Genomic DNA, 13,295 nt, shown 5'->3' with positions numbered 1-13,295 from the left:
CCAATGTGTGTTTACTGTATATTCTGTTGTTTGGTTTTTGAACTTTTCTCTTTGAGTGCTTTTCATTTACTGTAAGATCTGTGGTCTCTCTCTCTCTCTCTCTCTCTCTCTCTGTGTGTGTGTGTGTGTGTATTTACTCACTTTATTTATTTGTTAAGTATTTAAATATTCAATGAACATGCTTTACAAAATAAAATAACACACCAAACTCAGTGAGTTAGAATAATATTTTTCACTTATTAGAACAAATTGGACTTATCTGTCCTCTTTATGAGTTTTTGTTCACTCATGAATTTGAGACACTCCAGTGAATTCGTTGTAATTGGCCAAACAATTCACTAGTTAAATTTCTGATCATTTATGGCTTTCATTTGTTGAGTTGATTTATTCCATCAATATTATTATTGATGAATTATCATGACACAGTTAAAGTCCATTACTGTGAGAATGAAAATCATTTAAATAAAAGCATTCATGCATCATAGTATGTAATAACTACACCTAAATGTGTGAGAAATAATCAGCCTATTATCTGATATACTGTCAATTATCTGGTATAGTGCTGGAATACTAACATTTTTGTGATAAATGAAAGAATAGCAACATATTTGGTTGGGGAGAGGCCATTCATTTGTTAGTGTCCAGAACATCGACACACGTAAATTGTTTGCATCAGTACCAAGCCTTGGGTAACAGCACATCCTATCTGGGTAAGATGCACCTTGCCTGCATGTTGAGGCATGTTGCGGAGAGTTGCAAAAGGGGAGTGTCATAACAGCATTCCATTCTGCTTAGGTCATAATTCACCTAATGATGCATTAATACTCTGGTTACAACCAGATCTCGCCAGAAAGAAAATGAAATATAGTACCATTTAAAAAAAAGGGGGGTCAAAAGCAGGACAAGAGGAAACAGAGAATACAAAAGGAAGTCAATTATTCCTCAAACGTAGACTGGGCGAGATATCATTTAGATATGATATTCACTTCATTCTTGTGGTTTCATTTTTACAAACAGTGTTTCCTTTGGCACAAACAGATCATTGTTGAACTGGACATTGTTGTACTGAACAGTTAAAAATGAGTCACAATGATGCTGAAAAGGAGTAGACCTTGAATAGCGATGACAAACGACAGTGACTGTGTTTGAACATTAATAAACATATTATAAAAAAAAAAAAAAATGTATGTTGTTTTTATGATATTAATTTTATTTGGACGACCCACAAGATAAACATATTTTATACAAAATTTGCACTGTAATACAATAATTAAGTATGTCAGAGGGACCAGGGTAATCCACCAAATGTAATAAAGAATGACCATAGATGACATTAAAATGCCCCTTGTAATAATTTTTGGAGTAGTTGGTGATGATGTTGTTCAGGTATCGGTAATAATTGTTCAGATTTAAAATTAATCGTATAATTTCAAAAATTGTACTATTGAATATTGAGTATTTCGCATAAATGGTCACTCACTGTGTGTTTTTCGGACACTGGTGTTAACACTGTAACAGGAAACTGGGCTGAGAGCAACTTACCTAAAAAGTATCTGCTCTGTGATTGTAAAATATTTTCGCTCAAAATACACCAGATTGCACCTAACAGTTTGTGGTTTTCAAAAACAAAAAGGAAAGGTCATGAATCAAGATTTCACTGCCAGACACCATTTAGCTGAATCATTTTCCTATTTACTGCTGTAAGGATGATTCAGCGGAATGGTGAAAAGCAGTGAAAATTGTTTCATGAGCCTTCATTCATTCATGGCATTCATTCACTGTACGGTGCTCTAATGTGGTCTCTCCGCTGGAACGTGCTGAAACCTCAGTGAATACACGACTTCGCTTCTGGAAGACCAGCCGCTGGTATTTACTTTTACTTTTTTTTACAGTCTATGGTATTTACTCATCGGAAGAATACGTGAATTGGTTGCTGTGTCCAATTAAAAGCAGACCACACGCTGCTTACCAAGTGTTAACATAAACCCGCGTGCTAGTACAGAAACAGTAAAGAAGGAATAGCTAAATAATAAATAATCTCGAAGGAATAACTAAATAATAAATAACCAAAGCTGTTGTAAAAAGCTCAAGTTTCGATTCAGAGTTGTCATAATTGTGAGAGCGCTAGCTCAAACAGAAGGAGTTCCCGGAAAAACCCATATATGGTCATATACGTAATATTCCATGTGACCTTACGTCATTCTAAAAACTGGCAACACCATTTCCCGTAAATTGGGAGGGGCGAAAACTGTACCGCTCTTGAGCACTTATTTATATTCAGGTGCACACTCAAAACCACCAGTCTGACCGAAAAACAGAATTATATTACACTCTTCGTAAAACAGAATTTTTGCATTTATTCTACCTCTGTCAGCAATATGAACATTTTAAACGTTGACAGACACTGCTAGACTCCCCCAGATGTATCGTGGTACATTCTACCGCTTTCCCGCAATAAGGTAGATTTTTAACTTGCTTTTGAATTTCGCGTGAACTGTCAAGTGGTATAAGTAGGAGGAACCTTTTTGGGAAAGCAGACCTAGAAAAGTAAGCAGCGACACAGAGTTCACAGAGTTAGTCAGCAGTTTCCTTTGGATTACTGAAGAGTCAACGGCATACATGTACAACTACGGAAACCTGGGCAGAGGAATCGATCGGACCTTCCCAGATAACAGCTCTGGATCAGGCTCGAGCTCTGCGCCTCTCGGTACAACCGCTGTCACAACTCAACAACAACAACAGGTAAGTGTCTTTATCTCATATCTATTAAAGTCATTTGTTATACTCTTCTTAAAATTCAAGATGAGATATGGATGAATAATAATAAATGGCAGTTACGGTATAATTTTCTAAATTGTTCTTTTAAGACAAAAAGTAACATTTTAATCATGAACTTTAACATATCATTATGCTTTAATGCTCAAAATATCATTTATTTAGAAATTAGTTGTAATTCTTATGTATTAACAAACCATTATTTATTTAGGATTTTAATACAACACATTTTAAATGTCTTCCCTGTGGATTCTATAGTAGATTTAAGGGCCCCTGTTTAAGATTAATGACCAAATAAATATACCCAAAACAGAGACCAGGGCAGAACGCAATAAAATAATTATAATAATAATAATATAAGATTTAATGATTCAGGTTGGTTTTTATATCTGGGTGTTTCTGCAAACACAACAATGGGTTTTTGAGTCATAATGAGATATAATAAAGTCTCCTCCCTATATATCTAATACCTCTGCCTTGGCAACCTATGATATATTGTCTGTGTCTCTTGTACTTTGAAGCAGAAATATTCTGTGGCAGGATCCAGTCATTTTGTGCCCAGTCTCAATGCCATAACTTCAAACCAGGACCTTCAATGGATGCTTCAGCCCTCCATTCTAGGCACCCCGGGGCCATCCAGGGCACTTCGACCATCCTACCAACTGCCGCCAAGAATCCCATCTATGAATCCTCAACTTTCCCAATTACATCTGTCCCGTCCGGGTGTTATTAGAGCAGCTACGGCTGTTGGTAGCTCAACAAGAAGCAGAAATGATGAACATGTAAGTCCAATTTAATGGCTGTCAGTCTGTCTATGTGATGAGGCTGTGATGAGTCACGACGAGAGACTGTGACAGCATGGTTTGTCACTATGTTCACCTGTCATCCTGTCCATTTCTGACGGTGGTCTTGGCCAAAACCAAAACCAGCCATGCGTGTAAATCTAAAGCCGAGGCAGGCCCTAATCAAAGTGTACAAGACCCAAAATGTGTAATATCCTGTTGTCTCTAGTGTGTCTTGGCTGTATGCGTGAACGTGTTTGATGATACATTCAGGGTGTGAATCTTATTTGGGCTTATTTAAGAGTTTGAACTATGTATTCAGCTGTAAACGCTAATTTTGTATGTTAAAAAAGACTTGCTTATACATGTAACGATCTTATAGTATGCTATTTACAAGACCACATCAACCCCAGATGAAAGCCAGAGATGCTCATTCAATATTAACTCATGAAATCCTGCCTGACTCATGCCTCCAAGTCTTGAATATAGCAGGGTGAGAGTGAAATAATGAGACAGGAAATCGGATATCATGTGATTCACTGGAGTAAAACATTATGAGTCATACTTGAGTCACTAGGGTGTTTGCAGGTGATTCATCAATATAAGGTCAGGAAACTGCATATGATGCCCACAAAAGAAAGAGAGCATGAAATTAATTAAGGGAATATAAACAGATTCATAATAGAGTAATTACAGAGATGAAAATTGCAACATTGCCTCAAAGTATTTGGTGAATTTGAAATTAAATAAAAAATCTCATCCCCTAGATGGCAGTATTTTCACATGTTTATCAACTATAAAAATTGAGTTGACCAATTAGGTTCCGACGGTTCTAATTAGACATAGGATTTTTTTATTTTATTTATTACTATTATTATTTTTTTTTACATTTTTACTTTTTTAATATTTTATTACAGGTGCGTACAATGTCAAACTACTCCATGAATATTATATTATATTATATTTGCTTTACTTTCTCACTCACTCCAGCTATCCCATGAGGAACTTGAGCGGCGTAGAATTAGAAGGGAACGTAACAAAATGGCTGCGGCTAAGTGCAGGAATCGTCGACGTGAACTGACTGACACATTGCAAAGCGTAAGTTAATTTTGCTTAATTTCCATGTTTCCTTTCAATCAAAATGTCTTTGCATTACTTGGACCCGAATTTAACATTTGAACTCTTTCCTTTCACAGGAAACTGAGCAGCTAGAGGATGTAAAATCACGTCTGCAGAAGGAAATCGATGAGCTTCAGAAGCAAAAAGAGAAGCTTGAGTTGGTCCTTGAAGCTCATAGACCCATCTGCAAAGTTCAGGACTCGGACTCGGACTCTGACACCAACAGTGACCTCCCGACGCTGAGTGGAATCAAGATTGAGCCTGCGGACCCTGATCTTCCTGGACCTTCCAGAGAATCAAAGAGTTATGCCAAGCCTAGTAAACCCAAGCCCAAAATTACCATCCCACCTCCAGCTTCAGTCTCAGCCTCCACTGTCACCAGCATACCTCTGGAATCAGAGTCTCTTCATACTCCTGTCCTCATCTCCACTCCATCTCTGACCCCTTTTGCTGCCAGCCTGGTCTTCAGCTACCCCTCTTCTTCAATGGATACCAGCTCTGCGACTTCATCCCAAGCTCTCAATCTCGCCGGCTCTCACGGTACCAGCCAGTCTTCTCAGCACCCTCAGCCGTGTGGCGTCGCTCATCGCCGCAGCAGCAGCAGTGGAGATCAGTCAGATCACTCTCTCAATTCACCAACCATCCTCACCCTTTAATTTCTCATCTGTTGTGCGGGAAAACATGTTTATGGCTTCCAAAAGTGTCCTTACTACTATATACGAGCATATATGTTATGCTTTTACCTGTGTATTCAATGGCAATTATCAAGCAACTTGAATGCATTATAAGAATACAGAAGCACAACTTAAAGGTGATGTGTGTAACGTTTTTGACGTTAAATCACGCTTTCCTATCACAGCATAGTAAGGAGAGCCAACTATGCCATTCGTAGGCATGAACCAATAACAGATGGAGTAAGTATTCAGGAAAAGTATTTTTGCCATTTCATTTGGTGACACTAGCGGAGTAGAAATGACACTTCACATTTAAGCATGTGTAGTGCAAAATGAAATGTATGATCATCCTTCATATGACGTAGACTGAAATTTTTACAGCACATAAGTATGTAACACTGAAAAGAAAACTGACTGACTTTTAAGCCATAACGTTTGACTGTAGTGGCATTAATATTAGTATTATTAAGTTATAGTAATTTACTTCAACTACATATTTAGTGTATTGGTGACGGTACTGTAGCAGTTAAAAATCTGGCCTGCTTGCAAAAGGTTTAGAGGTTGCTTTGGGAGTGAAAGCACAGTGTAGATCTATCACCATTATGCCTTTCAGGAAGGGATGTCAATTACTTCAGGAAAGCCATTTTTAAAGAGCGTCTATTATGTTATTTATTATTATGTTACCAATTTTAGAGATGTTAAGAGTTTTTATTGGTTGTACTATCTTGCTATGCACATGTTTGTGGATTTACACAATGTAATGTCTTGTTATTTTGTGTTTTTAATCTTGGTTTTAAGAAATACAGCATTATAATAACAGTGTATGCTGAATAAGCTAGTTTTAAAGAAACTGAAGGGATGCAGCCTACCTGGTTCTTCACATACAATGTCTGCAACACCACAACACAACACTGAGAAAGCGAGCTTCAATGACAGTTCACTGTTACACTGGTTACAAAAATTACACTAAACACTTCAACTGTTACTAAGATGTTTTCTTGACAAGTGCAAACGAGTGAGATTCACAGGCCAGTAGAAGTAAATTATATATACTTTATGCTGTATTGAGTACACTACTATTGCTTGACCACATATAGAGTTGTATTTATTTTTGAAAACAAGGTATTTTTTACTGATTTGATGTTGGTTCCTTTAATAAGGAGAAATGTTGCATGCTATTTAACATCTAATAAACAATTACTGAAAATATGTGCTGCTATTGGGAATACAAAGCAATGTTATGACTCTGAGCTGTTTTGTAACATACTAGAGTGCCTTAAAATGAGGACTTCTATTGATTTTTATAATGTTGATCTTTAATTGTTGTATGAAAAAATTCAAACAAATAAAGCTCTGCTCAGGATAAATATTTTTCCTTATCACTTCATAGCCTGTGGTTACAAAAAGATGGAAAATACCCGGAAAACAACTAATGACTAATGCCTTGAGGAAGAAAAAATAATAATAAAGTGAAAGAACACGTAAGTTAAAAGAGGCCAAGACATCTTGAATATACAGAAAACAAATTAAATAAACATGGCGACCCTATTTCCTCCACACTGTGCCCTCTGTTATCACTTAGAGAAGACATGAGAACATATGATTGAGATAATGAAGAGAGAGTTTGTACTGAATAAACCGGCGAGCACATGTTTTGCTGAAAGGACCTCTGTATGCCAGTCACAGTGAAAGTATTACTGTTCTGGCTGTGTAAACAGCATTCTAAAAATAAACCAGTGAAACATCAATAAATTAGGGCCTGAGCTACAGCATGACTAAGACCTCATTAAGACATTTTTTCTTCTTCTAATGGAACAGTTTCTTGAACAATTGAACAGTTTATTTTTATTGAACATTTAGAAAATCTTTTTTTTTTTTTTAAAGCATCATCAGCTACCAAAAATATGTTCTATCTTTCTCATTAAATTATGAAAACATTTTCTAAATGTTCTCTAAATGTTCAAAATGCATATTCTAAACATTTTTTCTTGGTTATACAAATATTAAGGGTAAATTTCATTTTATTATTTTCTAAACATTAGTTTTGAATGTTCTTTGAAGATACTATAAAAATAGCAGGAACATTTAAAAGACGAAATACGTTCCATTAACAATGTTTTTTTTTTTGAGAACATTATTAAAAGAACAGATAATTTTGAAAGAACAGTCTATTAACAATACAGGAAGAACATCTCCATAACTTTAAGAGAACTTTTAACCAGAATGTTAGCCAAAGTTCTTTGAATGTTCCCAGTTTGCTGGGATATTGAGTATTATATTTTATAAATCAGGGTTTAATGGCATATAGTTTTATATAGGAGAATATGGTGATCACATTCAAAGAGGGAAAAAACACCTCAGTTTTGTTCAGAGTAAAAATATGCAATTTTGTGAAGTTAATGATATTTATATGGCCAAACAGTATGATGAAATTCTGATAGCTTGTAATGTAAATCAATGAGATCTTTATAACAGTATAATAGGCTACTTACATAAAATGCATATAACTATCCATTGTCAATATATCTCCAAATAATATTTCTTCGTAAGATGATAAATGCTTAGTTTATGATCAAAGCTCCATAGTTTTCATTGTGCAACACAATACAATGATGATTGAGAGATGTAAAAGTGTTCCTTAAAAAGACATTAAACATTTCAAAGCAGAAAGACACATGTACCTTGACCTAAAGGGGGATGCTTTTAGAATTATACTAAAAGGCAATTAACTATAAAAAACAATTAACTATAAGCATTTCTTTATATATATATATATATATATATATATATAAATAACTGCTGAATAAAGTATGAAGAAAAAAGACAAGAACAGAACATGGTGTGTCAGTCAAGTGTATTTAAAGCTATCTCACTCACAATGAGCATAGCCTGAAACAAAACAAATGCTAACCAATCAGAGAGCTGGGTCTTAGCTATAAAACTGCAGTCATTGAAATAATACTGATCATATATTTGGATTTAAAACATGTACAACAGAACAATCCTATGTAGGAGGGCCTTGTAGTATGCAGCAAATACAACAAAAATGACTATAATAATAACAATATCTAGCACAATAATTTTAAAACTACATGTCAATGTTTTCCCCTCCAAACACCAGTGTCAATTCAGTGTGTATTAATTAAAGTCTCGTCAAAGCAACAACTGAACACAAAAAGCTTTGTACAGTACAGCTGTGTAGTTAAAGTGGGGTTAATGCAAAAGATAGTTCATTTTGGATTCAGTGCAGAGCACAGCAACATAGTTTAGTGGAGCACATGTCACTACATCTAGTGAATTATACTGTCCAGTTCAAAACAAACAAGAAAAAAACAAAAAAAAAACAATCTCATATTGTAAAAACGTGGTCTAGTTACGTGCATTTCCAGTGAATCATTCTTGGGCCTCCGTGATGTAGCCATATTACATCAAAAAATCTGATCTGCTTACAATGGAGGCTTTGCTTTCCACAATCCTTTGATACTACCATTTCCTCTCCATTGCTGAAAAAGATTCAGTGCTTTTTGTAAATGATCTTAAACAGATCACAACATAGTATATGGCTCTAATTAGTAAAAATGTGAATCTCTAAAGATTCAAGATTCATTGCAGCCCTGTCGTAGTGCATCGTAGGAGAAACATCAGCCTGTGAACAGATCAGTGCACAGTAAAACCTGGTACAAGTTAGCAGTATGGTTAGTTTCTCCCAATGTTGTTTAAAATGTCAACCCCAAAACTAATTTTTTTGCCCCTATCTACAATCCCTGTAAGAGATGAGAGGAAACATTCCTGCAACACTTGGAAAATTATACATTCAAATAATGCTACTAATACAATAAATAGGCCTGCTGGAAAATCTGAAGCTTTTGGAACATGGTGGAAGGAAGGCCATCGTAGACCTAGTTTTTCAACTAGCTTAGACCAGGTAAAAACCAGTCACCATCTTGCAAAAACAGACCTACCATCTTAAAAAGAACGTAAATCAAAAAGGATTTATTCATGTTCATTGCAAACCTGTATGACTTTCTTCTGCAGAACATAAAAGAAGATATTCTGAAAAATGCCACACCAGTGATTGCCCAATTTTTTTTCTTCTTCTTCTTTTATTTAATTTTTTTTCTATTTAAAAAATCATTAGGATATTAAGTAAAGATCATGTTCCATGAAGATATTTTGTAAATTTTCTACCTTAAATATATCAAAACTTAACTTTTGATTAGTAATATGCATTGCTAAGAACTTAATTTGGACAACTTTAAAGGCGATTTTCTCAATATTAAATTTTTTTGCACGCTCAGATTACAGATTTTCAAATAGTTGTATCTCAAATATTGACCTAACAAACCATACATTAATGGACAGTTTATTTATTCAGCTTTCAGATGATGTAAAAATCAAATTTTCAAAAAATTTACCCTTATGACTGGTTTTGTGGTCCAGGGTCACATATATTTTGCCGGAATGTGTTATTTAGTTTTACTTTGGGCTGTTTTTATTTTAAACGTATTTATTTTTTATTATTTAATTAACTATTAGCTTGTCATCCACTCACAAACTCCTTGCAGTTCCCTTAAAACCCCCCAGGCGTTTGTGAACCCCCGTTTGCAAATCTCTGGTCCACATGATAAAAGTCAATAGGGTCCAGTTCTGCATTGGACACCACTGACTTTTACTGTATGGATAAAAACAGTTCTTCAAAATAAAATTATTTTGTATTCCACAGCAGAAAGTCATACAGGTTTGGAACGACATCGGTGGGAGTAGATTATGACAAAACTTTAATTTCTGTGTGAACTGTCCCTTTAAACTGGATTTCTTAGCAGGAGGACTGATTTCGAAAGGAAAGTCTGTCACCTTAAAGCTTAAAAATAATTCTGTTTTGCCTGGCACCCAATAATTTCACTCAAGTGTTAAAAGGTCTGCCAACTATAAAATGTTAATCGATGAAATATAGAGAAACTGTATTTATGGCATCAAAAGGCCATGAGTAAACTAGCCTACTTTAGAAGTCTTGGTCTATTTCCAACGAAATAGCTGAGATGTCGTTGTCAGAAAATGTAAACTACTTTAGTAGACATAAAAAGTCTGTCTCAGCATCAAGAGAGAAGGGTAAAGTAATATGGCTCTGCTCCTCTCCTTCAGTCATCTGGTGAACACACCAAGTGCAGCTGGTCTGGACTGCCAACACTCCCGGTGCTGGAGCTCCCGTCGCCCACGTCCCGGGCCACCATACACGGTATGTTGAGATCCGTGGAGCCGCCCGGGCTGGAATCACTCCTACTCACGCACTCTTCCTCGAGCACCAAACAAAGTTCCTTCAGATCCAGGTTCTCCTTCACCAGACCGTCCTGCATCCGCTCCAGGTCGGCGAGCTTCTTGAGGTATCCGCCGAGGTCTTCGCGCATCACTTTAGCAGCGTGATGGCCGAATAGTTGCCACTCACGGGCCAGCTTCTTCACTTTCAGACGGTCATCGTCCAGAAAGCAGCACAGATCCCGAAGTTCCTGGTTCTCCTCTTGCAGCCTCTGGTTGATGACTTTGAGTTCCCTGATTTCAAGCAGATGTCCCTGCAGTTGTTTATTGACCTCCTTGATTAATCGGCCGCGCTGTATGAGAGCGGACATCTTTTCCGATTCTTCTTTGCGGAGTCGACTCACCAGCTCTTCCTTAGAACAAGACAGCAAGTCTTCATCGGACATCTTTGACAGCTCCCGGTTCAGTATTTCACTGTCGCTCCCCATATTGTGCACAAATTCACCGTCAATTGCTATTACAGCGGTTAAACCATAAAATAACTCTTACGAGGCACATGAGATGTCTGTCACTGTAAATGGATCGCAACATTCCTCATCCAGGCACGAAGAAAACGCTCCATTTCCTCTTCGCGCTGCTATTTATAACCTATAATAAGAGGAAAACACACAATTCTTGTAAACATGCAAACTGGCTTTTTTTGTCATGTTTAACGATTAAAATATCAAACACGTCCCGAATGCAACACACTAAACAGGCCTACCTCTCTCCTCGGTGCTTTAAATCGTAATTGGCAGCATTTATTTCTAAGTATTTAGCTTCTGGGAATCGCTGAAGCACAATCGTGTTTGTTCCTGCTCCTCGGGTTGGGATGAGAGGTCAACACGGAGGTTTAAAATAATCCCAGTGGAGCATCTCTTCTCTTCTGTAGGCTATTATCAGGGATCACAATGTCCGTCCGCATCCGTCTCTCTCCGCCCTAAAGCTTCTCCAGTGCACTCCTGTGAACAACCACGGAGCTATTTAGTGTCTAAACAGGCAGAAACATCCAATTGCTAGCGTTCGCATGAAACGCGTTGTAAATATGAGAAATAAATAAATAAGAGTCGAAATGTAGGACAGGCTGGTTATGCTAGTGCCGCATGCGATTGGTCGGTTTTTACAAAGAAACAATGTCGGATAATCCGAATTAACGACGTTGAAATGTATGGTGGCTGCCTTCGTGGTGATTCCTGAGGAATTCGTTGATGTTCCTTGAGATTACAGTGTTTCCTTTGGAGATGGTGGTGTTGGTTGGGGAGGCAGTGATGTCTTCCCCCATCTCCTGCTCTCCTCCCCTCCCTTCTTCACCCCCTCCCCTCTTCCCTTACCGTAAAAATCTACTGTATCCTGGATAGTGAGTGAGTTCCCCTCTCACAGCTGTTTCTAATGTCTAATGCTCACCATACTCCTATAACACACTGAATATACATAGCAAAGGTTATTATTACAGGTCTATGTTGAAATATATCTCTAGATGAGGTCTTCCCACTGCTGGGATGGGACTGCATACACATGGGACACACACAAAAGTAACGGAAAGGGTGACAAAAGCTTTTTCTCTACTTTAAGCCGAGGTATTTAGCCACATCCTTCCGCCCTGCTCTCTGGCACAATTGCTAGCACGAGGACAAAACAATGTGGGGTGTTAACCAGGGCCTGGGGTGAGAGGGGGGTTGCTGGAGCAGGAATGGAAACAGGCCACAGTTTCGGATAAACGAGAGGGAGGGGTGAACAACGGCATGCAAGACAATAGGGGAGAGGTGCAGAATAATAAGGCAGTTTTGAAAATATATTTGTGTATTCAATAAGAGTTCATTGCAATTTGAATTGGATTTTTTTTTTTTAAGTTATGTTTGCTAAACTGGTGCAGGGGATTAAACATTTAACATTATTGTAATTAAATATCCTAGTAATCTGGTAATGATGGCATACACTTAAATATGAATAAAACAAATTGTAAATTCAGAGAACGTTTTTGTCAGTCTAATCTTCTTGGAAATTTAAGAATTGTGAACACACCTTATAGCGTCTTTAAAAACATCTTGCTTTTCTTAATGTCTCCCTGTTCTAGAGCTTACAATTGTAGATGATGTTTGAAACTTTGTATTGTTAACACTTCTCATGTTATTGCCTCACGATGAATCCCTTGTTGCATTTCTCATTTGTAAGTCTCTTGGATAAAAGTGTCTGCTAAATGAATAAATCTAAATGTGATATTTTTCAAGATTTGGAGTCAGCCGAGGACCTCTTGAACAAACGAATCATCAAATGCATAATACCTAAAAAAAATTAAATAAAACGCTTGTGTCAGGTAAGTCCACTTAGGATTTTTAGAAAATAAAAAATGTATTGTAGCATGTCTTGTTATAATTGTTTAAACTGTAATGCATGTTAAAACAGCTATAGTTGTAAAATGTAATATTAAAAATGTTACATTCTATCATCTTATAAAGTCATGTTATTTTCCAGGCTAAATAAATAAATAAATAGTAATTTAGTGATGTGAACGTAGTTAATTTGACACTTTCTACCCAGATGGTTTTGTATCATGACTTACAGTATGGGCGGGGACGTGTCCTCCTAAATGGCTCAAGGACAAAGTACTAATAGGGCAGGATTGTGGTGTCAGTTTCTAGGTTAACTCTACTTG

At 36.8% G+C, this 13,295-nt stretch overlaps 2 protein-coding genes across 3 annotated transcripts; one reads left to right on the top strand and one right to left on the bottom strand.

Annotated features, from left to right (window-relative positions):
- Nucleotides 1-2,288: 2,288 nt before the first annotated feature.
- On the top strand, nt 2,289-6,735 carry fosl1a (FOS like 1, AP-1 transcription factor subunit a). 2 transcript variants are annotated; one of them, XM_058797064.1, is made up of 4 exons: nt 2,289-2,742; nt 3,300-3,557; nt 4,548-4,655; nt 4,754-6,735. In XM_058797064.1, exons 1-4 carry the CDS (start codon nt 2,620-2,622, stop codon nt 5,330-5,332), a joined length of 1,068 nt encoding a protein of 355 aa, XP_058653047.1. In that variant the 5' UTR covers nt 2,289-2,619; the 3' UTR covers nt 5,333-6,735. The 2 variants fall into 2 exon arrangements, with proteins under 2 accessions (XP_058653047.1, XP_058653046.1); XM_058797063.1 differs by having other exon boundaries at nt 3,297-3,557.
- A 1,452-nt stretch (nt 6,736-8,187) lies between these two features.
- ccdc85b (coiled-coil domain containing 85B) lies at nt 8,188-11,991 on the bottom strand. The gene is made up of 3 exons (XM_058798060.1): nt 11,974-11,991; nt 11,367-11,604; nt 8,188-11,251 (listed from the first exon to the last, which is right to left on the bottom strand). The coding sequence occupies exon 3, from the start codon at nt 11,089-11,091 to the stop codon at nt 10,489-10,491; it is 603 nt and encodes a 200-aa protein (XP_058654043.1). The 5' UTR covers nt 11,092-11,251; nt 11,367-11,604; nt 11,974-11,991; the 3' UTR covers nt 8,188-10,488.
- Between the last annotated feature and the right edge of the window lie 1,304 nt (nt 11,992-13,295).

Source organism: Onychostoma macrolepis, chromosome 14, assembly GCF_012432095.1.
Source record: "Onychostoma macrolepis isolate SWU-2019 chromosome 14, ASM1243209v1, whole genome shotgun sequence".
Lineage (NCBI taxonomy): Eukaryota > Metazoa > Chordata > Actinopteri > Cypriniformes > Cyprinidae > Onychostoma > Onychostoma macrolepis.
This window is presented reverse-complemented; position numbering and strand designations above follow the sequence as displayed.

Bases quoted from the DNA above. Each gene is read 5' to 3' on its own strand.
- ccdc85b (XM_058798060.1), bottom strand. From the start codon at position 11,091: ATGGGGAGCGACAGTGAAATACTGAACCGGGAGCTGTCAAAGATGTCC.
- fosl1a (XM_058797063.1), top strand. From the start codon at position 2,620: ATGTACAACTACGGAAACCTGGGCAGAGGAATCGATCGGACCTTCCCA. The intron at 2,743-3,296 runs GTAAGTGTCTTT...TGTACTTTGAAG, and splicing joins CAACTCAACAACAACAACAG to CAGAAATATTCTGTGGCAGG. The intron at 4,656-4,753 runs GTAAGTTAATTT...TTCCTTTCACAG, and splicing joins TGACTGACACATTGCAAAGC to GAAACTGAGCAGCTAGAGGA.